This window comes from Zonotrichia albicollis, chromosome 7 (assembly GCF_047830755.1).
Source record: "Zonotrichia albicollis isolate bZonAlb1 chromosome 7, bZonAlb1.hap1, whole genome shotgun sequence".
Lineage (NCBI taxonomy): Eukaryota > Metazoa > Chordata > Aves > Passeriformes > Passerellidae > Zonotrichia > Zonotrichia albicollis.
Genome location: NC_133825.1, coordinates 49,697,713 through 49,720,799, shown reverse-complemented (window position 1 = coordinate 49,720,799; position 23,087 = coordinate 49,697,713). Strand labels below are relative to the sequence as shown.

General features: G+C 48.5%; 1 protein-coding gene across 6 annotated transcripts; it reads left to right on the top strand.

The window, feature by feature from the left end:
* Positions 1-519: 519 nt before the first annotated feature.
* Positions 520-22,841, top strand: C7H10orf143 (chromosome 7 C10orf143 homolog). Of its 6 annotated transcripts, none has more exons than XR_012581165.1 (6): positions 520-672; positions 2,378-2,518; positions 2,987-3,052; positions 3,732-3,906; positions 4,148-4,200; positions 4,352-7,114. XR_012581165.1 is itself a non-coding variant. In XM_074545420.1 (4 exons), exons 1-4 carry the CDS (start codon positions 604-606, stop codon positions 22,803-22,805), a joined length of 378 nt encoding a protein of 125 aa, XP_074401521.1. In that variant the 5' UTR covers positions 520-603; the 3' UTR covers positions 22,806-22,841. The 6 variants fall into 6 exon arrangements, 3 of the variants coding, with proteins under 3 accessions (XP_074401521.1, XP_074401522.1, XP_074401523.1); XR_012581164.1 differs by having other exon boundaries at positions 3,732-4,053; XR_012581163.1 differs by having other exon boundaries at positions 3,732-4,200.
* The last annotated feature ends 246 nt before the right edge of the window (positions 22,842-23,087 follow it).

Here is a 23,087-nt window from a genome sequence, read left to right as displayed (position 1 = left end):
TAAATATGATTAATATATATAATGAATACATATAATAAATAATGTATAGAACTATAATAATAATATTTTAAAAAACTATACTAAAAGAATAGAAAGATTTCATCAGAAGGCTTGAAAGCAAAGGAAAAAATGGAATGATAATAAAATTTTGTGAGCGGCCAGTGAGTCCGAGCCAGCTGACTGTGATTGGCCATTCATTAGAAACAACCACACGAGACCAATCTCAGATGCACCTGTTGCATTCCACAGCAGTAGATAACCATTGTTTGCACTTTGTTCCTGAGGCCTCTCAGGAGGAAACACCCTAAGGAAAGGATTTTCCATGGAAGATGCGTGTGCCAACAGGCAGGGGTCAAGTGTACCCGAGACCCGGACGGGGCCGGGCTCAGCGCTGCGCCATGGACGGGCAGCGGCCGCCATCGGCCCGGCTCCTGTCGGAACCGGCACCGCATCCCCGGCCGGGCCGGGGGAGGCTCCGCGGGCGGATCCCGGGGTCGGGGGTGCATCCCGGTTGGATCCCGGTTCCAGGGGCGGATCCCGGGGTGGTGCCGGTGCCAGGGGGAGGTTCCGGGGGGAGGTTCCCGGGGCGGTGCCGGTGCCGCCATGGCCGCGGTGCCGCTGCGGGGCCGGCGTGCGGCGCTCGGGCCGGGAGCAGCCGGGGAGCCGGAATGCGTGAGTCGGGAACGGGGATGGGAATGGAACCGGGACCGGGTATCGGGCAGAGGCTGGGGCAGGGCCCGGTGCCAGTCCTGGCCCCGTCGCCGCCCGGGCCGTGTCGCGACTGTCGCGGTTGGTGCCGGCTCGGGAGCGGGCACGGCCGGGCCAGGGACTGAGCTCAACAGGCTTCGGGGTTTTGCTTTTTCTCCTGATTTTCCGTTCTTTCTTTTGCCGCGTTTTCTCTTTCCCGTTTTATTCCCCCCTCCTTTTTTATTAATGTCTTTTTCCCTTTTTTCTTTTTCCTTTTTTCCTTTTGAATTCCTCGTTTTTCCCTTTCTTCCTTTTCCTTTATTCCTTTTCAATTACTGTTTCTCCTTTTTCTTTCCCTTTTTTCTTTTTCCTTTTTTCTTTTCACTTATTTTGCCTTTCTTTCATACCCTTTTTTTTTCCCTTTGGTTTTTGGGTTTTTTTTCCTTTTTTTCTTCCCGGTACTTTTCCTTTTTTTTTGCCTTTTTTTCTGTTCCTTTTTTGGTTTTCCCTAACTTACTCCAGCTTTAAATTCTGTTTCTGTGCTTCAGTAGTCTGTTAGTTCTGTGCCAGCACACCATCTTCCTGGAGGAAGAGATTGGGATTCCTTAAACAAAGTTTGGGCAAGAACATCCCGAGTGTGTGAGTGTCTGTCTGGAATTCAGGCCCCCAGTCTGGGTCAGTTTGTAATTCCCACGCTTGTGTTGATTTGCTGGGCAGTTCCAAGGAGCCCTGGGGTCCCTTCCCATGGGCTCTCTCAGGCCAGGGATGTTCTTCTGGAGTTTCCATTTTTGTGTGGATTTTCTGTGGTGTTTTCCGTGGATTTGCAGTTTAACCTGCCCGGTGCCAGCGTGCTGCTCAGAGCAGCATTTTGGGGAGCCCCTGGTCCTGTGAGGGGTCACAGAGCCCTGGGAGGGCCCAGCCCAGCCCTTGGGCTCCCAGGACAGCCCTGCACCCCTGGGTGCTGGGCACAGCTCAGGGCACAGCTCCAGGAGGAGGGAGTGCATGGAGGAGCACTGGGACAAGGTGCCAGTGTTCAGGGAACACACAAACCCCCTCTCCAGGGGTGTTCCCATCACTGGGATCACTTCTCCATCTGTTTCCTGGGTTTAATCACTCCTTCAGCACAATTCCTTGGATCAGCCCCATGCCAAGTCCTGCTGGGGTGAAGGCTCAGGGATGCCTTTGCCAGGGATTGCATGAGACTGGGGCACAGAGAGGTGTGAGGTACAGAATTCCTGCTCCCAGGGGCACAGAGAGGTGTGAGACACAGAATTCCTGCTCTTTGTGGGGCACACAGAGGTGTGAGACACAGAATTCCCGCTCTTTGTGGGGCACACAGAGGTGTGAGGTACAGAATTCCTGCACCCAGGGGCACACTGAGAGGTGTGGGACACAGAATTCCTGCTCTTTGTGGGGCACAGAGAGGTGTAAGACACAGAATTCCTGCTCTTTGTGAGGCACACAGAGGTGTGAGACGCAGAATTCCTGCTCTTTGTGGGCACACAGAGGTGTGAGGAGCAGAATTCCTGCTCTCCCAGCACGAGGGGCAGTGGGAACCCCAAACCTTGGGGCTCTGCCCTGGTGCCCCATTGTTCTGGTGCTCTCCCCAGTGTTTGTGTGACCCCTGAGAGGCGCAGGCCCGACATCCCCGGGATGTGCAGAGCTGTCAGTGCTGCCTTTGCTGTTGCAGAAGCGGCTGTGCAGGCTGCTGGACACCATCCCAGGCCAGGCTGCTGCCCAGCTCAGGGACTGTGCCATGGACCTGGATCCCAGGCACAAACTCCTCCCCGACTCTGCTCCCTGGGCTGCAAAGGCAAAGCAGAATTCTGTGGTGAGTACCCACTGTGCAGGGCTTTGCTAAAAAATCACTTCTCAAATAACATTTTATTATAAAGCTGCAATTAATTACCCTCTTTTCCTTTTTCCCTTTTCCTTTTTCCCTTTTCCTTTTTCCCTTTTCCTTTTTCCCTTTTCCTTTTTCCCTTTTCCTTTTTCCCTTTTCCCTTTTCCCTTTCCCTTTTCCCTTTTTCCCTTTTCCCTTTTTCCCTTTTCCCTTTTTCCCTTTTTCCCTTTTCCCCCTTTTCCCCCTTTTCCCCCTTTTCCCCCTTTTCCCCCCTTTTCCCCCCTTTTCCCCCCTTTTCCCCCCTTTTCCCCCCTTTTCCCCCCTTTTCCCCCCTTTTCCCCCCTTTTCCCCCCTTTTCCCCCCTTTTCCCCCCTTTTCCCCCCTTTTCCCCCTTTTCCCCCCCCTTTTTCCCTTTCCATTCATTTTCATGAATTTGTATCTGTTTTTGTTCCTCAGGTTTTGGAAAACCATGGGAGCAAAGGCATTTCCCAGCCCTGCCCCAGATGTGTTGCTGGAGAATCTGTAAGTGTGGGAATCTGCTTTTTTGGGGCAAAAACGACTGGGGCTTGTTCCCCATTAAAACATCAAGTTCATAACCTCCACAATTGCATTGCTCGGGAATAAAGTGTGGAAATTAAAAATAAAGGAGATGGGTTTAGCATTTCAGCAGAGCACAAATTAATATTTCCAGCAGCACTTGGAAAATCTGGAAATTCTCAACACATTTTTCAAATTCTCTCAGAAAAGCAGAATTTGGGCAGTAACTGAAAGAAACAATAACATATCACTTCCCCTACCCAGTTTTACTTGTCCTTGATTTACTGAATCATAACAAAATACTCAGGAATCTCATTCCATCTCCTTTTTTTTTTTTTTGTAATTGGATATTTCCTTTCTGAGGAATAGATAAAGTATTGAACATATTGCTCCTTCCAGAGCCAAAATGAGGAAATGCTGGATGTTGACAGCAAAATCTCTGATTTATGGAATTAAAGGCAAAGTTTGCATCAAAGTTTCCATCAGGAGCTGTGACTGAGCAGATAATGATTGAGTTAATTTATTTCCAATCAGCCCTGGAGGAAAAAAAAAGGGAATATTTCTGGTGGTGGTCAGCAATTTCAAATAAAATTTGAAAAGGAAGAGCGAGGAAAAGCCTTTCTGCCCAGCTCCTGTGTAGTGACCTGAGGTTTTCTCATTTCAGGGCCACTTCAGTCACATCCTGGGCTCGTAGAACAGCAGAGGAGCAGCTCTGCTTTCTGCTCCTGCCTCCTGCCCTGGGCACCATCCCTGCTCTGCTCCCTGCCCAAAACCCTCTGCTCCTCAGGGAGCGCAGAATTGTCCAAAAAGCACAAGGAAAAGGATTATTTCATGTTTAGGTTACTCAGAATTTGTCTAAAAAGGAAAAGGATTATTTCATGTTTAGGTAACTCAGAATTTGTTTTAAAAGGAAAAGGAAAGGCAGATTTCAGGTTTAGCTCAGAATTTGTTTATAAAGGACAAGAAAATTCTGATTTCATGTTTAGGTAACTCAGAATTTGTGCGAAAAGGAAAAGGATTATTTCATGTTTAGGTAACTCAGAATTTGTGCGAAAAGGAAAAGGATTATTTCATGTTTAGGTAACTCAGAATTTGTCCAAAAAGGACAATGAAAAGGATTATTTCATGTTTAGGTAACTCAGAATTTGTCTAAAAAGGAAAAGGATTATTTCATGTTTAGGTATCTCAGAATTTGTCTAAAAAGGAAAAGGAAAAACAGATTTCATGTTTTGGTAACTCAGAATTTGTCTAAAAAGAACAAGGAAAGGATTATTTCATGTTTAGGTTACTCAGAATTTGTCTATAAAGGACAAGGAAACCGAAACATGAAATCAGCTATTTCAGAATTTGTTTTGAAAGGACAAAAAATGGCTGATTTCATATTTAGCTCAGAATTTGTTTTAAAAGGAAAAGGAAAGGCAGATTTCAGGTTTAGCTCAGAATTTGTTCATAAAGGACAAGAAAATTCTGATTTCATGTTTTGGTAACTCAGAATTTGTCTAAAAAGGAAAAGGAAAGGCAGATTTCATGTTTAGCTCAGAATTCATTTTAAAAGGACAAAACAAGGTGGATTTCAGGTTTAGCTCAGAATTTGTCTAAAATGGATGAGGAAAAGCTGATTTCATGTTTAGCTCAGAATTCATTTTAAAAGGATAAAAAAAGGCAAATTTCATGTTTAGCTCAGAATTTGTTTTAAAAATACAAGAAAAGGCTGATTTCATGTTTAGGTAGTTCAGAATTTGTCTAACAGGACAAAAAAAGCCAGATTTCATATTTAGCTCAGAATTTGTACATAAAGGACAAGGAAAAGCAGATTTCGTGTTTAGGTAGTGCAGAATTTGTTTTAAAAGGACAAAAAATGGCTGATTTCATGTTCAGGTAGTGCAGAATTTGTCTGAAAAGGACAAGGAAGGGCTCATTTCATGTTTTAGATTGATTAAGTTGAGCTGGCCGTGGGCCCAGGCTTCACCTGGGGCTGGGCCAGAGCTTGTGTTGATTCCAAAGGTTTTCCCAGCAGCCCTGAGCCCCTTGGAAAAGCTCTTTTGGAAAATCCTCCTTGTGCAGGGCCACAGGCAGCAATGGGAGGACACAAATTTTCATTTTTAAGTGGCTTTGCGGCTGGGAAGTCCAGGAAAAATCTCATTGAAGCTTCCCTTTAAATCCCAAAAAAATCTGTTTTAAAAGACTTGACCTCGTCACCCAGCAGGCTTTTGTTGGCACGAATCTAAGGACAGGTTAATTAACCTCTGAAAGGTTAATTTTGGGGTTATCAGGTTGCAAAATCCTCAGGCAAAGGTTTTTTGCAGTCCTTGAATCCTTCCCATGTTGTGTGTGGAGTTGGAGTCAGCACTGAGTTGAGATATTCTCTTTAAATAAATGAATATCACATAAATACTGAGTCTAATTAAGTAATACATGAGGAAATAAATCTAAAAGCAGACCTGCACTTAATTAGCCTTCAGATTTTTGTTTAAAAAATAAGTTTGCTCCAAGCCAATAAAAATTTTAGTTAAATTAAGAATAAATACTTTCAAGTTAGTATTTACATACTTGATCTGGGGGTCAGAATTTGTGGGGAATTCATTTTTACATCCCCCACCCTTGTCTTTTAACAATCCTGGTAATCAAAGCAGTATTTAAAAACAAGGTGGATAAACAGCAGTTTCTGTGCAGCAGAAGCTGAAATACCTGATTAAACGTAAAGGGCTAAAAGGTTTAGTTCCTGCAAAATCACTCAAAACGTCAAGTGTGACAAGTCATGATTAGGATTGGTCAAAATTTGGTCAAATATAGTCAAAATTTCAGATGTTCAAAGAGGGAAATACCAAAACTGGACTCAGAGGCTGTGATGGAAGAGTTTCCTGCCAGAATACAGCAGGCAAAAGTGTGGGCTCAGGTTTAAAACACAGGGAGAACATGGATTATCCAAGCAAAAAGTGGTTTTGCCTGAAATAACTCCCATTTTCTCGTGTTCAGGAGTTCACAGATAGCTGTGTCAACATTTCCTCTGTTTGCTTTACACTTGGATCTGGGGTGAAACCAAGAACCAGCTGGTTCCTTTCTGGTTTTCCTTCTGCTCCTGCTGGGGTTTGTGGCAGGAATTTAAAATCCTTTTAAATTCTCCTGCTTTTCCAGCATTTGTTGGGAGTGTCATGGTGAATCCCAGGGCTGGCTGCAGCAGAATTTTAATGGGATTTTTTGGGAACTTTTATTTTATAACCAGAATATGGATGCATATTTAGTGCAGGTCTGCTTTTAGATTTATTTCCTCACGTGTTACATGAGCAACTCAGTATTTGTGTGCTGCTCATTCATTTAATGAGGATTTCCCATTGTTTGTGGCAAGCGTTTAAAATCCTTGTTTGGCATTTAAAATGCCAGTGTTTGTGGCAAAAATTTCAAAATTTTGACTAAATATAGTCAACATTTCACACCTGAAATTTTGACTATATTTACCCAATTTTCGACCAGTCCTGATCATTACTTGTCACACTTGAGGTTTTTGAGTGATTTGGCAGGAACTGAACCCTTTCAGCCCTTTACTTTTCCTCTCGGATGTGATTCCTGGCTCCCTGTTTTCCAACAGGGCAAGGAGTGCTTTTTTTTAAATCAGTCAGCAAATTGGACTTTAATTGTCTGCTCCACTGAAGGCTTTTAATAGTGATATTTTTTTAAATAGATGTGTTTGTAATTTATTTTGGGATTTTCCAGGATCATTAAGCTGGCACAGGCTGGGGCAGTGAATATTCCTTTAAAGCAGATTTGTGTCAAATCTGCAGTGGAACCACAGAGTTATTTTTGTATGCCTTGTATAAGTCTGAAATTTTGTTTTCTTGATGAAAAAATATATATAAATTTTCTATTTCCTGCTGCTGTGGTTTGTACAAAGAATAACCAGTGATGCTTTATTTACCTGTATATAGAGAAAAAGGCCCCTGGCCTGTTTTTAATTCAGGTTTAAAGGATCTAATTCTTATTTTTAACTTTGTATTTTGTAAATTGTTCCTTACAAAAGCAGAAGCATTAAACACCACTTTGGCTGCAGCATGGAATTGTCTGGCTGTGTCATTCCATGAGTGATTTCTGAGGAATAAAGATAAATAAAACCTCTGATGATAATAAATATATTATTATGAGAATAATAATAATTAGGAGAATAAATATATTATTTATGTCATGTAAAATCTTTGTAGTAGGTTTAGGTGCTGACTTCATTAATTTGATGGTAATTACAGGTCCACTTGGCATCTGGACTGCCAAAAGGAGGTGGAAAATCAAAATATTGGGATAAGTGGGGTTTAAAGGCAACCTGGATTTGAGAAAGCCAAGACTTGAAATAAATACAGTTAATATATTTAAATATATATATAGAGAGAGTTTTATATATATATATATATATATATATATATAGTTAACTGTGTCTATATATATATATACATATACACAGTTAATATATTTATTTTTGTTTCTTTTAGATGTTATAATTTATTGAATAGATTTCAAATCCGTGGTGTTTATGTCTAAATTAGTTGCTTTAAACCTCAGCCCTCTCCTGGGAGCGTGGTGTGATACCTGATTCAGAGTCCCACATAAATGACTCTGCTTTTGCCTTGATTGCTGCAGATAATTATCAATTATCACTCACAGTGGGCATTTCCTCCCACACCCAACTTGCACCCAGGTCCCTGTGTGTCCATTCTGGGGCTTTGGGCAAAGGGATTTTCCTGGGGGTTCCTGCATGGGCAGGAATTGTCACTCCCAGGGGCTTGGCCAGGGCTCCAGCAGCTCCCCCAGCCCAGGGACAGCAAAATTCCTCAGCCATTCCTCTCCCCTCCTGAGCCGTTCCCAGCTCTTCCCAAGGAAGTAAAAGAAGCAGTGGCCGCAATGTTTAAAAACACTGAAAAATAAAAAATGCTAAGATGCAGCAGTCACAGAATTGTTCAAGTTGGAAAAGGCTCTGAGTCCATCAAATCCAACCATTCCCAGCCCTGCCCAGGCCACCACTGACCACGTCCCCAGGTGCCACCTGCACAGGGCTGTTAAACCCTCCAGGGATGGGCACTCCAGCCCTTTCCAGAAAGGAATTTTCCCAGTGTCCATCCTGAACCTTCCCTGGCACGGTTTGAGGCTGTTTATTGTCACAGAATTCCAGCCTGGTTTGGGTTGGAAGGACCTCAAAGTTCATCTTTTTCCACCCCAGCCATGGCAGGGACACCTCCCACTGTCCCAGGTGCTCCAGCCCCAGTGTCCAGCCTGGCCTTGGGCACTGCCAGGGATCCAGGGGCAGCCACAGCTGCTCTGGGCACCTGTGCCAGGGCTGCCCACCCTGCCAGGGAACAATTCCCAATCTCCCATCCAGCCCTGCCAGGGAACAATTCCCAATTCCCAATCTCCCATCCAGCCCTGCCCTCTGGCACTGGGAGCCATTCCCTGTGTCCTGTCCCTCCATCCCTGTCCCCAGCCCCTGTCCAGCCTGTCCCAAGCCTGGAGCAGCCATGCCTGGCTCCGATGTCCCAAACTCTGCTCCTGACCCCCCAAAGCAGCTCCTGCCTTGCTTCTCCACCCCACGGGTACCAGCACAACCTCCATGGGCACATCCTCCATCCCTGGGGCTCTTCCCTCCCCTGAGGATGGGCAGGATGAGCTGCCAGGGCCTCCCTGGGTGCTGCAGGCCCTGTGCTGGGGGATGTTTGGGTATTTTGGTGTGATTATGGTGTTGTTACTGCCACGATCCCGAAATCGCCGCGTGATATTTGCTTGCAACACAGGGTGTCATTCATGAGTTATACATAAATGGCAGCTTTACATATTTAAAAGGAACATGGACTGCTTCATATCTGAAGTATGGTTCCCAGGGGAGAACACCACCATTTGATCTATTTTTGATTAAAATGTAAAAATTAAAAATTAAATCAAATGGTAGTCAAATTCCTCGGGGAAAACATACTTCAGTTATGAAGTATTCCCCACAGTAACCTTGAGAATCTTACAGCTGTATTGTCTCATCTGTAGGTGGTCTTTTTATGTCTCACATAATTAAAATGAATTGCTGGTAGAGAACCCCTACTACTGCATACAGATTTATGAACCTGGAGGCACCTCCAGTGCCAGACAAACAGGGACAGCCCCGCTCCCTGTGCAGCTGTGCCGTGCCCAGGCAGCCCCTGGAACCTGGGGTTTGCTGGGAATCTGGGATTGAGGGGCAGAGATCCTTCCCTGAATGCAGGGGGGATAAGGCCAGGGGAGAGCAGGGGCTGGGGAAGGAGGGGACAGCACCCCTGAGGTGGGACAGTGTGGGACCGTCAGGGGCAGCACGGTCACGAGAGATCTCTGAGGCCAGGGCTGGAACTTGGGGTTCATTGCAGAGGGCCTGGGTGCAGGGCCCTGCTGGGATTTGGGGTTCATTGCAAAGGGCCTGGGTGCAGGGCCCTGCTGGGATTTGGGGTTCATTGCACAGGGCCTGGGTGCAGGGCCCTGCTGGGATTTGGGGTTCATTGCACAGAGCCTGGGTGCAGGGCCCTGCTGGGATTTGGGGTTCATTGCACAGAGCCTGGGTGCAGGGCCCTGCTGGGATTTGGGGTTTATTGCAAAGGGCCTGGGTGCAGGACCCTGCTGGGATTTGGGGTTTATTGCAAAGGGCCTGGGTGCAGGGCCCTGCTGGGATTTGGGGTTCATTGCACAGGGCCTGGGTGCAGGGCCCTGCTAGGAGCTGCCAGGCACAGCTGGAGCAGGCCTGAGAGAAGAGAGGGGCAGAGAGGATGAGAGGGTGAGAGAGTAAAAGGGTAAGAGAGCGAAGTTCCCGTTCCAATACCATAAATCTTCTTCTGTGCTGAATATTCTGATTCTCACTAACTAATCTGGTACAAGATACAAATCCTATAACATTTACAAACAGCCCATAAGAATCATTACATTACCACACTGTGTTACATTTTAAACCCTAAAAACTCCTCTTTGGGCCCCTTCTGCCAAACTGCAGAGTCTGCTCTGAGCCTTGGGCCTGTCTGCAAGCAGAGGGTGTTGTTTTATCAAAAGGGGATTACCTCAGCTGGCCACACCATTGTTTTCCAGTTGTTCAGTGACTGAGGGATCTCAAAGCTTGCTTTCATTTCAATCTCACTTATCGTTTCCATATTCTCAAAATCTTTTGCCAGGCAATCATATTTATAAGGCTTTCCCGTTTCATCTTCCCCAACAGGACAGGACCTCCCAGACCCCTGGGCCCACCCTGTCCCCAGCCCAGAGTGCCACCTCCAGGTGCCACCTGCAGGGATGGGCACTGAACCCTCCCTGGGCAGTGCCTGAGCCCCCTTTCCATGGGGAAATTCCTGCTGTGCCCACCCTGAGCTGCCCTGGCCCAGCCTGGGGCCGTTCCCTCTGCTCCTGTCCCTGTTCCCCCCGGCTGTGCCCTCCTGGCAGGAGCTGTGCAGAGCCACAAGGGCCCTGAGCCTCCTTTGCTCCAGGTGAGCCCTGCCCAGCTCCTCAGGTATTCTGCAGCCCCTGCCCAGCTCCCTCAGGGATTCTCCAGCCCCTTCCCAGCTCCATTCCCTGCCCTGGTCACCCTCCAACCCCTCCATGGCTCTCCTGCCAGAGCTGGACTGAGCCCTCGGGGTCTCTGTGGTGGCACAGGGTGACAATCCCTGCCCTGGCCCTGCTGCCACAGGACTCAGTGTTTCAAATACCCGAGGAACCCTTGCTGTACTAAGCAATGGCTAAATGTCACCAGAACACAATTGTGAAATTGGATTTCCCAGGAAAATGTGCTCTACACAATCTAATGCAACTTATTTCTAGCAAGCTGCTTTATCAGGCTGCCTTGGAATATGGGAATGTATATTTGATAAGATTAGAGAATCGTGGGGATCAGGAAAAATAAGACTCTAGACTTTGCATTCCCATTTTCACCCAGCTGAAGGACAAACATGTCATTTATTTTGTGTTTGCTTGTGATTCTCATGGTCCTGCTAATGTACCCACAGCAGTGGCTTGTGACTGTGCATCCTGCTCAAGCTGTGACTAAAACTTCCCTAACAACATTTCCGTGAAGAAAAAGGCTATGGAAGCGAAATGCTGGGATTTATAGAGAAAACAAAACAATCCTGACAATACAAGTATCAAGTGGAAGAGTTCCACGGTGCCTTGCAGAAACATTTTGTAATAAGCAGCAGGAGTGTTCAAATTTCAGTGTAATACTTGAAAGGAAATGTCTCTGATCTTTGAGTTTCTTTGGAGATGGGAGTTTTTAATGTATAATCAGACTAAAATCCTCCTATAATTGCACAGTGAGAGGGCTCTGAAGTTTCGGGAAGGCTCAGATGGAACACAGACCTACAGCAGCACCAAGGGTTTTCCTCATATCTGGAGGATTCCAGGCCTGTGGCATCAGCCTGAGGGGTCCCCAGGTGCAGATCCCACCTGGGGCCTCTCCCCAGCAGCTGTGCTGTCACCTGTGCTGGCCCCTGATGGCTCTGAGCAGGCACCGTGGTCACTGATTTGTGACAGCGTTCACAGGGACCCAGGATGAGGGGAGAGATGAGGATCTGACTCCATGTTTCTGAAGGCTGATTTATTATTTTATGATATATATTATATTAAAACTATACTAAAGGAATAGAAGAAAGGATTTCATCAGAAGACTGGCTAAGAATAGAATAGGAAAGAATGATCACAAAGGCAGTTGTCTCAGACTCTCTGTCCGAGCCAGCTGACTGTGATTGGCCATTAATTAGGAACAACCCCATGAGATCAATCCCAGATGCACCTGTTGCATCCCACAGCAGCAGATAACCATTGTTTGCATTTTGTTCCTGAGGCCTCCCAGCTTCTCAGGAGGAAAACTCCTAAGGAAAGGATTTTCCATAAAAGATGTCTGTGACGACACTGATGGATGAAATTCTGCCAGGATTTGACCCCCCAGTTCCTTCCCTCTCCACTTGCTCCAAGCCCAGCCATGCTCCAGCTCCTTGGGAAGCCTTTCCCCTCACATCATTAATGTTTACCTCTTAATTACATAGAACCCCAAATTGCTTTGGGACCCCAAAGCCCCCCCAGTGCCACCCCTGCCATGGCAGGGACAGCTCCCACTGTCCCAGGTGCTCCCAGCCCCAATGTCAAGCCTGGCCTTGGGCACTGCCAGTTTTCACAAACTGGGCTGCCCCTGGATCCCTGGCAGTGCCCAAGGCCAGGCTGGACATGGGGGATGGAGCATCTGGGACAGTGGGAGCTGTCCCTGCCATGGCAGGGTGGAAAAAGATGAGCCTTGAGGTCCCTTCCAGCCCAAACCAGGCTGGAATTGCAGGAATTTCAGACTCACTGGGCCCAAGAAGAGGATCTGTGTGGAGCTCCCCTCACGCTGTGCTTGGGACTGACTCAAACACAAAACTTGGGTTCCCTCTACAGTAACAGTGGCAGGTAAAGGGAACTCCATGGCTTTTCAGGTTCTGAAGAGCAGATGATTCAACAGCAGGATGAATAAATAATGAAGGAAAGTGAGATTATAAATTGTACTTCCTCATTTGAAAGGCCTCATCTCCCGATCCATCATTATAAATGCGTTACAAACTCCGGGTCATTTACAAAATAATAGAACGCTTTAAATTTACCCTTAGCTTTATGTAAATGTAACTTTAATATTCTATCTTCATTAATTATCTAATCTTGGGAGCAAATAAACTCCTGACACAATTCTGTAGCTATTTTGCCAGCAGGATTTCCTTTGAAGTCGGCGGCAGTTGTAAGAGGAAGTGGATGACAGGACTGAGCCTCACCAGCCCTTTTGGAAGAAAAGGAACTTACACAGTAGCTGAAAATCCAGACTTCCTATGGGCACAGAGCTATTCCTGCACTGCCACACGTTCATTAGTGCCAGAAAAGTGGCACTTTATTCCCGCTGCTCCTGTTCCAGAAGCAGGGAAGGGGTTTGCTCCCACCTCCTCCCAGTCCTGCTCTCCTCCCTTGGCTCCCAGCGCAGAGCCTGGCCCTGAATGAAGACCCAGCGGGCTCAGGGAGCTGCAGCTGGACCTGCTGTCTCTCTGTAGCTCTGTTTTCCCTCCAAAGCAGCTTTGCACCTCATCATTCTGGCAGGTGGGGCTGGGTAAGCTCTGCGGAGCAGCGCGAGCATCACCAACCATGTCACACAATCCCAGGGTGGTTTGAGTGGAAAAGGACCTCAAATCGCACCCAGTGCCACCCCTGCCATGGCAGGGACACTCCCACTGTCCCAGGCTGTCCAAGCCCTGTCCCTCAGGCCCTGAGTGCCAGCCTGGGCCAGGGAAGCCTGTGCAGCCCCCATTTGTACCCCTCAGTGTCCCATCCCCGTGATAATGCAGCCTGCCTGTTTTCCACCTTCATTTGAGTTTCACCCAGCTCCATGCATATAAATGCTCATATTAAAAGGAATTCATTAATAACTTACATTTAGTTTCTTGAGAGCAGCAAGAGCAAAATCAGTGCACGGGATAGGAGAGTGCTGGGTTCAGAATCCCCACCCGGCCCAGGCAGCAGCAGGGCTGGTACTGCTCCCCCCAGAGCTCCTCAGCTGAGACACAAAATCCAGGTGTGAGCTTGGCATTCCTCAGCCCCACAGCTGCCCATTCCTCAGCCCCAGAGCTGCCCATTCCTCAGCCCCAGAGCTCCCCATTCCTCAGCCCCAGAGCTGCTCATTCCTCAGCCCCAGAGCTGCCCATTCCTCAGCCCCATATCTGCCCATTCCTCAGCCCCAGAGCTGCTCATTCCTCAGCCCCAAAGCTGCCCATTCCTCAGCCCCATATCTGCCCATTCCTCAGCCCCAGAGCTGCTCATTCCTCAGCCCCAGAGCTGCCCATTCCTCAGCCCCAGAGCTGCCCATGCCACAGCCCCATATCTGCCCATTCCTCAGCCCCAGAGCCGCCCATTCCTCAGCCCCAGAGCTGCCCATTCCTCAGCCCCAGAGCTGCCCATGCCACAGCCCCATATCTGCCCATTCCTCAGCCCCAGAGCTGCTCTGTGCAAGGGAGGGATGGATATTGCAAGCTATCACTGTCATCAATAATCCCATCCATGCCTGTCGATTATTTCACTAATTACCTCTCCTAAAAAGACTGCTGAGCATGATTACAAACGTGGCTTTGTTTTGATTGTCTGTTTGCCTGGCCAGCAGCAGAGGCCTGAATTTCTTGACTTTGTTTAACAGTATAAATAATGTTCTCTGTGCTTTCCCAATGCCTGGAGCTGACCCCAGGAGCACAAACTGAATAACACAGCCCTGATAAACTCATCTGCAAACTGCTCAAAGTTGGCAAATTAAGCCCCATTTGCATACTAAAAACTCATCGAAAGAACATTGAGGGCCAGATTATGTTCTTTTGGTTTCCAACTGGTTCCCAGCTGGTTCCAGGGTTGGTTCCTGGGATGGTTCCTGGATGGTTCCTGGCTGATTTCTGGGCTGGTTCCTGGGCTGGTTCCTGGCTGGTTCCAGGTTTATTCCAGGCTGTTTCCAGGGCTGGTTCCCAGCTGATTCCAGGCTTATTCCCAGGCTGCTTCCCAGGGTTATTTCAGGCTGGTTCCAGGCTGGTTCCAGGCTGGTTCCTGGCTGGTTCCTGGTTGGTTCCAGGCAGGTTCCTGGGTGTTTCTGGGCTGGTTCCAGGGCTGGTTCCTATTCTGGTTCCCAGGCTTGTTCCAGGCTGGATCTCAGCTGATTCCCGGGCTGGTTCCTGGCTGGTTCCCAGCCGGTGCTCCACAGGCAGTAACTCATCACTGCCACCACAGGAAGGAGCTCCAGCACTGCTCGTGGAGCATCGCTCAGCCCTGTGGCTGCCTGGGCTCGCATCTGCCCGTGCTGCTCCGTGCGCTCCATACCTGCTGATACCTTCAGTTCCAGCTCTGCTATTCCAGGTTCTGCCCGGCCCCAGGGTGCCCCTGCACCCCACACCCAGTGCCAGCAGCTCTGCCCACAGCCCAGCACACACAGCAATCCTTTCCAGCCCCAGAACCAAGGACAGCGCTGCAGCTTCAGCCCCAAAAGTGCCACCAGCAGCCTGCGAGGGTGGGACTGCATCCCTGGAGCTGGGATTGGGCACTGAACCCAGCGTGGAAATGGAGCAGAACTGATCAAAGTGTGAGAGCTCCTGAGCTGGGGGTCAGCTGGGCTGGAGCCACTGCCCAAGGTGTGTCCTGTGAGCCTTGGAATAAATCCCTGCTTTATTCTTTACTTCTGCTCCAGGGAAGCTCTCAGCATCACTGACCAAGGTGTGTCCTGTGAGGCTTTTTAATAAATCTATGGAGGGTCTTGACAGCTGGCCTGCAAGCAAAGCTGAGTTAATAGAAGAAATAACAAGAGTTAATAGAAGAAATAACAATTGATGATTTTCTAGCAAGGAAGAAGACAAGGCTGTCAGGATGGAAATAGATTAGAAAAGATACATGAAAATATTTGTAAGCTGGGCTACGTGCATAAGTAGATGTGTATACATGCCTTATTAAATTTCTGTAAAACTTTTGCCAATTGTATTGATGCCAATTGCTTTGCACCAATGAATATAATAAGTTATTGTGATGCAGTTAATGGCTTAAGCTCACGCTTTGTTAAGAGTATATAATCTGGAGAACACACAGAATCAAATTTTTTTCTTCTTAGACCCTGATCACGCGTGTGTATGTCACATCTCACCTGACAGTGACATAAATCCCTGCTTTGTTCTTTAACTCTGCCCAGCCTCTGCTTCAGGGCGTTCTCAGGCATCACCTTCTGAGCATCCTTCCCCACAGTGCTGAGGTCCTGCAGGGATCCCTCCTGTCCCCACAGTGAGGGGATGGACAGGGTGGATGGGATGGACGGGACGGACAGTGAGGGGATGGACAGGATTGGACAGGTTTGGATAGGATTGGACAGGGTGGATGGGATGGACGGGACGGACAGTGAGGGGATGGACAGGATTGGACAGGATTGGACAGGTTTGGATAGGATTGGACAGGGTGGACAGGGTGGATGGGATGGACGGGATGGACAGTGAGGGGATGGACAGGATTGGACAGGATTGGACAGGGTGGACAGGGTGGATGGGATGGACAGGATGGGGAAGATGGACAGGATGCAGCTCAGGCTGCAGAACCTTGCCTGCTCCAAGCCTCCCTCCCAGGCTGCCTGCGAGTGCCCCAGCCTGTCTCACTGCAGGATTTGCAATTCTGAGCCAGCCTGAAGAAGACATAAAGTTCTGTTTTATCAGCAGGGAGAGCTCCCAGTGTAACCTTTGCAGCAGCAGCAGATTGGCTCAGGTATTGATCGACCCTTCAGAAGGCTGGGGGTGCTCCTCACACAGCTCCATCCTCACCTGGGGTGTGCCAGGTGCATGAACTCTGGTTCACAGAACAACCAGGCTGGAGAGACCTCCAGGATCATCGGGTCCAGCCCAGCCCCAACACCCCAAGTAAACCCTGGCACCCAGTGCCACGTCCAGGCTTTGGGTAAACACACCCAGGGATGGGGACTGCACCACCTCCCTGGGCAGAACATTCCAGAATTCCCTGAATCCACAGGAGAGGGAGCAGAGGACCCACTGGAGCAGCAGCAGCTGGGCTGGAATCAGCTCCCTGAGCTCAGTGGCCTCAGCAATAACCCAGCTCCTGCTCTCCAGTGGGAATATCACAGGCTAATAAACCATCCATGGAGCCCAGCCCCAGAACCCCCCCAGCCCATCCCGGCACCATCTTGGCCAGAACCACTTCTCAGAAGTGAAAGGAAATAAATTAAATTTAATTAAATTAACCCTAAATTAACAATTTCTGGGTGCTCCAAGGGGTCCCCATGTACTTCCCCTCCCTGTTGCCCACAGTTCCACTGAATCCCAGACTAATTTGGGCTGGAAGGGACCCCAAATCCCACCCAGAGCCACCCTTGCCATGCCCAAGGCACTTTCCCCTGTCCCAGGTGCTCCCAGCCCTGTCCCAGCTGGATTTGGACACTGTCTTTGCCCACAGGTGTGAGAGGGTGAGATCTGCTGATTTACAAAGCTGAAGGTCTGGGGAGATCCTGGGGGGCTCCTGGGGCTGCCATGTGGCTCAGGGACCCCCATCCCTTCCCAGATCCCCCACCCTGGGCACACCTGAGTGCTCCCAGAGGCTGCCGCAGCCTCAGGCCCTGCTGTCAAAGCTATTTAAGCATCTTTCCTCACATCTGTGTTGAAGAACAAGTATTATCTCCAGGAAAAAGTGTCCCTGGCTGCCTCCCAGCCACCTCCTGCCTGATACCAGGAGTTTCAGAACACAGGCCAGAGGAAAAGAGTAAAAATACAGCAGATAAGTGGGCTTTGTACACAAATTAAATTAAATTAAATTAAAGTACGTTCACAAAATACACAAGTGGAAACCAAGTGCACTTTGGCCGTAATGTGCTGCAAAGAGAATTTTTGGCACCAGGACACCCCCAAAGGGGACAGACCTTTATTTAGGCAACTCAAAATGCCCAAATGCAAAGCAAATTTAAAAACCAATTACTTAAACCAACGTTTTTCACTTCTTTTTTTTTTTTTTTTCTACTTAAATCATGATTAAAAGCAGCTCCTTGGCTGATTTCAATCAAACCACCCAGTCTCTCTCTGCTGCTCTCAAGCTGTTAAATAAGAAACAGAAAATCATCAATAACCCATCTGTGTCACAGCTGAGGAGCAGCCCCATGGGGCAGGAGCTCTCTGGCTCTCCTGGGGCAATCCCTGGGTTCTGAGGGATGAGGAGCCCAGAGGAAACCCCAAAATGGAGTTTGTCCCCCTAGGTGTGTGCCAGGAGCCAGAAGGGAGGGCAGGGTGCTGAGCAGGTATTTCCACTCCCCAAAAAGTGCCCAAATCATTCTTGACAGGCACAGGCAGCAATTCCATTGCACAAAAATTGAGAGTGGGTGTAGGGGAGAGCAGGGTTAGGAGTGTTATTGTGTTCAGAGATGGGATTTTGGTCCATGCAGTTATTAGGGTAGAAAGCTTTAGGACTCTGATTGTGTTTAGGGTGAGGAAAACGGTTGCAGTTGTTATAGATTACAGGTAGAAGTTGAGCAGGGTGAGTTTAGGGCTGTAGATGATCATGATTGCTCTTCAGCCTAGGTGCGAGATGGAAGAAAAAGCTGGGATTTTTCAGATTTGTGTTTGGTTGAGTCCTATTCATCCTCCCAGGGCTGCTGAGAGCATAGCCAGGATAGTTAGGAGTGTGGGGTTTCACAAAATATCTTGGTTTGGAAAGACAGGAGTCTGCTAAGGAAGGCAGGAGCCTCCCCTGAAATGGAGAATGTGAACCCTCCCCACCCCTCCCAATTGCTATGAATTTTAAATTAAGGGGCTCTCAGGCAAAAATATGGGAGCAAGAAATAACAGTTCTTTAATACGGAAAGGAAACAAAATAAAGGATAAAATAAACAATGCAGTACACTAGAACAGCACTGACAGAGTCAGAACATAACCTGACACCCTGTGGGTCGGGGTGTTGGCAGCAGTCCCATTGGAATTGTGGCTCAGCCCTCCTGCAGAGTCAGGGGTGGTTCTGCTGGAGCAGGGGGATCTGTAGAGAAGGATGGATTCTTCCTCTGAAGATCCAGTGGGAGAAGAGGCAGCTGCTGTTCCTCTGGGAATCCCGTGGAGAAGCTGTGCTGGTGTCTCAAAACATCTGGATTATATCAGGGCAGCAATGATTGGCTCCTCCCTCTGGATTATATCTGGGCAGCAATGCTTGGCTCCTCCCCCTGGATTATATCTGGGCAGCAATGCTTGGCTCCTCCCTCTGGATTATATCTGGGTAGCAATGCTTGGCTCCTCCCCCTGGATTATATCCGGGTAGCAATGCTTGGCTCCTCCCTCTGGATTATATCTGGGTAGGAATGCTTGGCTCCTCCCTCTGGATTATATCTGGGTAGGAATGCTTGGCTCCTCCCTCTGGATTATATCTGGGTAGCAATGCTTGGCCCCTCCCCCTGGATTATATCTGGGCAGCAATGCTTGGCTCCTCCCTCTGGATTATATCCGGGTAGCAATGCTTGGCTCCTCCCTCTGGATTATATCCGGGCAGCAATGCTTGGCTCCTCCCTCTGGATTATATCTGGGTAGCAATGATTGGCTCCTCCCTCTGAGCTCACATCTCCCAATGGGATGCTGTCGTTCTTATCAGCCATGAAGGGACATTCAATAGCTGTTATCAGCAATGTCCCCTCCCGAGGGAGGTGTGACTGTGGTCACTCAGAGAGAGAGATAAGGCAAACTGCCCACTGGGTTATCTGCCATACAGATGGTGATTGAAAACACCTTGCATTGCAATCTTCAACACAAAATTTCACAAAAATTCCTGAGGGTGCCAGCCCTGCTTTGGGAAAACCCACCCAGGATGGGGACCCTGCAACTGCAGAGCTTGGCAACCAGCAGGTCAGGCAATAATTTAGGGAAAGCCCTCTGAGATAACGATGCCAAGCATTCCCAGCAGGGCCAGGATGATGAAAGGAGCGGGGAAGGGCCTGTCAGGCAGAGGAGGAAGAGCAGGGGAGCCCCGGGAGGCAGGCTGGGGGTGCCGGGGCTGGCTCGGAGCCCTTCCCCACGGCTCGGGAATTCCCTGCCGGCTGCAGCTCCCCGCTTGTCTAATTGTCCTTGATGGATTTGCCGTCCCCCAGGAGCGCCAGGCAGACCTCGCAGCTCCAGATGTCTGAATATTATGCAGGAAGCTGGTAAACAAATTCCTCCTATTTTTCCTGCTAGCAATTAGGAACGTAGGAAGAACACATTGCTGAGCAGGCGAGGGATGCGCGGCAGATATTTCATATGCATTTATAGCCACTTAACGCCTCTGGAAGGGTGATAAACACCGACTATTGTAAATCTGTTTGATCGCCCCTTGTTGCTACAAAATCCGGGAAAAGTCAAAATAAGGGAAAAAACCCCAAACAAATGTTGAAATAAGAGTTAAAATTGGGATTACAACTCCTTCCATGTTAACTATCCAGCACTCGGGTGACAGAGTAACTCTGCCACTTCCGCCCCAGCAGCTTTTTAGGTGATTTCAACTTTTTGCCCCAATTTCAGCAGGGGAGCAGGTCCCTGCCTGGCTCCTGTGCCTCCCCTCTCCGTTCATTTCTCTGCCTGCTCCAGCAATCCTGCCCTGGGAGGGATGGCTTAGGTGGCTTCAGGAGCCTTTGCCAGCATTAATTGTTATGATTTTAGAGCCCCACAGGGTGCAGACTTGGAAAAGGAGAAATTGTTCAAAAGATTGGGAGGGAAATTAAAAAATCCAGTGCCATGGCCATGAAAAACCAGCCTAGGGACAGAGCTGGGAAAGCTGGACAGGGAATTGCAGGGCTGGGAAAGTTGGACAGGAATTACAGAGTTGGGAAACCTGGACAGGGAATTCCAGAGCTGGGAAACCTAGACAGGGAATTATAGAGCTGGGAAAGCTGGACAGGGAATTGCAGGGCTGGGAAAGTTGGACAGGGGATTTCAGGTCTGGGAAACCTGGACAGGGAATTGCAGTCTCCAGTTCACAGGGGGAATGGAGAGAGTTGGGAAACCTGGACAGGGAATTTCAGGGTTGGGAAACCTGGACAGGGAATTGCAGGGCTCCAGCTCACAGGGGCAATGGAGGGATGGTGCTCCTGGAAAGCAAGAGCCACACAGCCACGTGCTGGAATTCTACAAGCTGCAGAAATTTGGGAGCCATTAGATGCATTTTGTGGTGAAAGGGAACCTTTTCCCAGCCCAGCTGCTCTGAAGTTATCAGTGCTGCCATGGTGTTTTCTGGGAGAATTAAGGTTGTCTCTGTTTCAAACCAAAAACTGAGCTGAGATCTCTTTTCGTGGCTAGAAAGCCCCAATAACAGCTGTGCCAGGGTGGGTTTCCCATCCTTTTAGGCTGGGTTTTGGTCTGAGGACAGATAAATGGCTCTGAAGTAGAGGGAAAACCTACAAGGAGATGGAGGCAGCTCCTCCTCTGCAGCTCCAGGGTGTTCAGTGTTCCCCAGGCCTGTCTGAGGTCCCAAGGCTCTGCCTGAGCATCCCCAGAGCCATCAGAGCCCCTGAGCTGCTGCCCAGCCCCAGGGGCACCTGTGCAGGTGGGATCTCCATGCCTACCTGGCCCAGCACCCCAAAAGTGCCAGGGCTCCCCATGCCAGGAGCTGCAGAGGGGCTGCAGGGCCCTGCTGGCCATGGTGCCATCACCCTCATCACCTCAGGGCATCTGAGCTGCTCCCTGAATCATTCTGTGCCCTGCTTTTGTGTATCTTTGCCCTCAAAACTAAAGAAATTCTCCTTTCTGACACTTCTGAGCACTGCCCTGTCCAAGCAAGGGGTCCCAAATCCAGGTGCAAGAGGCAAGGCTGCTGCAGCACCAGCTCCTGGCCCCTTTGTGAGGGGTTAGCCAACTTTTAGCCATCATTTATCCATCCCTTATCCATCCTTTACCCATCCTTCACCCATCCTTTCCCCATCCTTTATCCATCCTTCATCCATCCTCTACCTGTCCTTTACCCATCCTTTATCCATTCTTTATCCATCCTTTACCCATCCTTTACCCATTCTCTATCCATTCTTTACCCATCCTTTACCCATCCTTTTTCCATCCTTTAGGGGTGTCCCAAGCCCTGGGCAGTGCTAAGGACAGCCAGGGCTCCCAGCCACAGCCCAAAGGCCAGTGCTGCACTTTGCAAAGCATCATTTTCGCCCCATTTTACATTTTTTCTCCCAAATGAAGGTGTTGGAGAGGCCCGAGCTGGCCCAGAGCATTCTGGCCTGGCTGTGTTTGTTCTGGAGCCAGGCAGGAAGGCTTTGGTGCCACCTCTGCTTAGGGAAAGGGTGAGGAAACCCGAGCCTGGCCTTTTCAAGCCTTCTCAAATGAAGGTTAAAATAGCCCTGGGACCAGAGCAGCTGAGATGCTCCTGTCAGACCAGAGCTGGGAGAGCAGCACGAGGATGGAGCCACTGTGTGACCGATGAGGGAAGAGACGAGGATCTGACTCCATGTTTCACAAGGCTGATTTATTATTTTATGATATATATTACATTAAAACTGTACTAAAGTAATGGAAGAAAGGATTTCATCAGAAGGCTGGCTAAGAATAGAATAGCAAAGAATGATAACGAAGGTTTGTGGCTCAGCTCTCTGTCCGAGCCAGCTGGCTGTGATTGGCCATTAATTAGAAACAACCCCATGAGACCAATCCCAGGTGCACCTGTTGCATCCCACAGCAGCAGATAACCATTGTTTGCATTTTGTTCCTGAGGCCTCCCAGCTTCTCAGGAGGAAATTCCAAAGGAAAGGATTTTCCATAAAAGATATCTGCGACAGCCACTGAGCCAAATGATGTCTCCATCCCACAGCACCCCCAGGGGGCTCAGAGCCCCCAGTGCCCCAAACCCCAGCTCTGCAAAGGGGGTTTAAAAATTCCTTCCCATTTCTGTTAATTTCTGCAGCAGAAATAAATGCAGCCCTGTAAAGTGTCCATTTGCTGCCTCCCTCTCCTCTGGCTCAGGTGTGTGTGGAGCACAGACCTGTTGGAGGACTCAGCTCTCTCCTGCTCCTCGCCGCGATGAAGGAATTAAATACAAAATCTTCTGTAGGAAGCAATTGTGAAGTGTGGAAGTTTCTAGTCAGGCAAATAAATTGGATTTAAGTATATTACAGTCATAATCTTTTTCTGCCTCTCTCCAGACAGCCTTTGTACATGGAGAAATGAGAATGTATTCTCAGACAAATCTTGACCTGAGGGAGAAGGCTGCGGGAATCTGGATTTTCAATAACATAAGACAATAAAGCTCAGACTCCTAACCTGCCGCAATATGGTAAAAGTATAAAGAGCTTAGCAACTAATAAAAGAAAAGGGTCTTCCAACTCATATTTGAAGATCTAGACCCCCAAAAGGACACTTCATAAAGATCATAATGGGTTAGTCAGTATCTAACAGATACCATGTACCTTGTTGACCAATTGTCTGACAGTTGTCTTCTGCAGGCCTGGATATTAATAAGCCTCGTGTTGATTTCCTTGGGGTATTTTTTCTTCGTAATTGTACATCTCCTTGTTGTGACACTGCAG

What these genes read in the sequence shown, in the direction of transcription:
- C7H10orf143 (XM_074545420.1), top strand. Translation starts at nt 604, where the DNA reads ATGGCCGCGGTGCCGCTGCGGGGCCGGCGTGCGGCGCTCGGGCCGGGA. An exon ending in CAGCCGGGGAGCCGGAATGC is followed by an intron (nt 673 to 2,377) that starts GTGAGTCGGGAA and finishes TTGCTGTTGCAG; the next exon opens with AAGCGGCTGTGCAGGCTGCT. An exon ending in AGGCAAAGCAGAATTCTGTG is followed by an intron (nt 2,519 to 2,986) that starts GTGAGTACCCAC and finishes TTTGTTCCTCAG; the next exon opens with GTTTTGGAAAACCATGGGAG.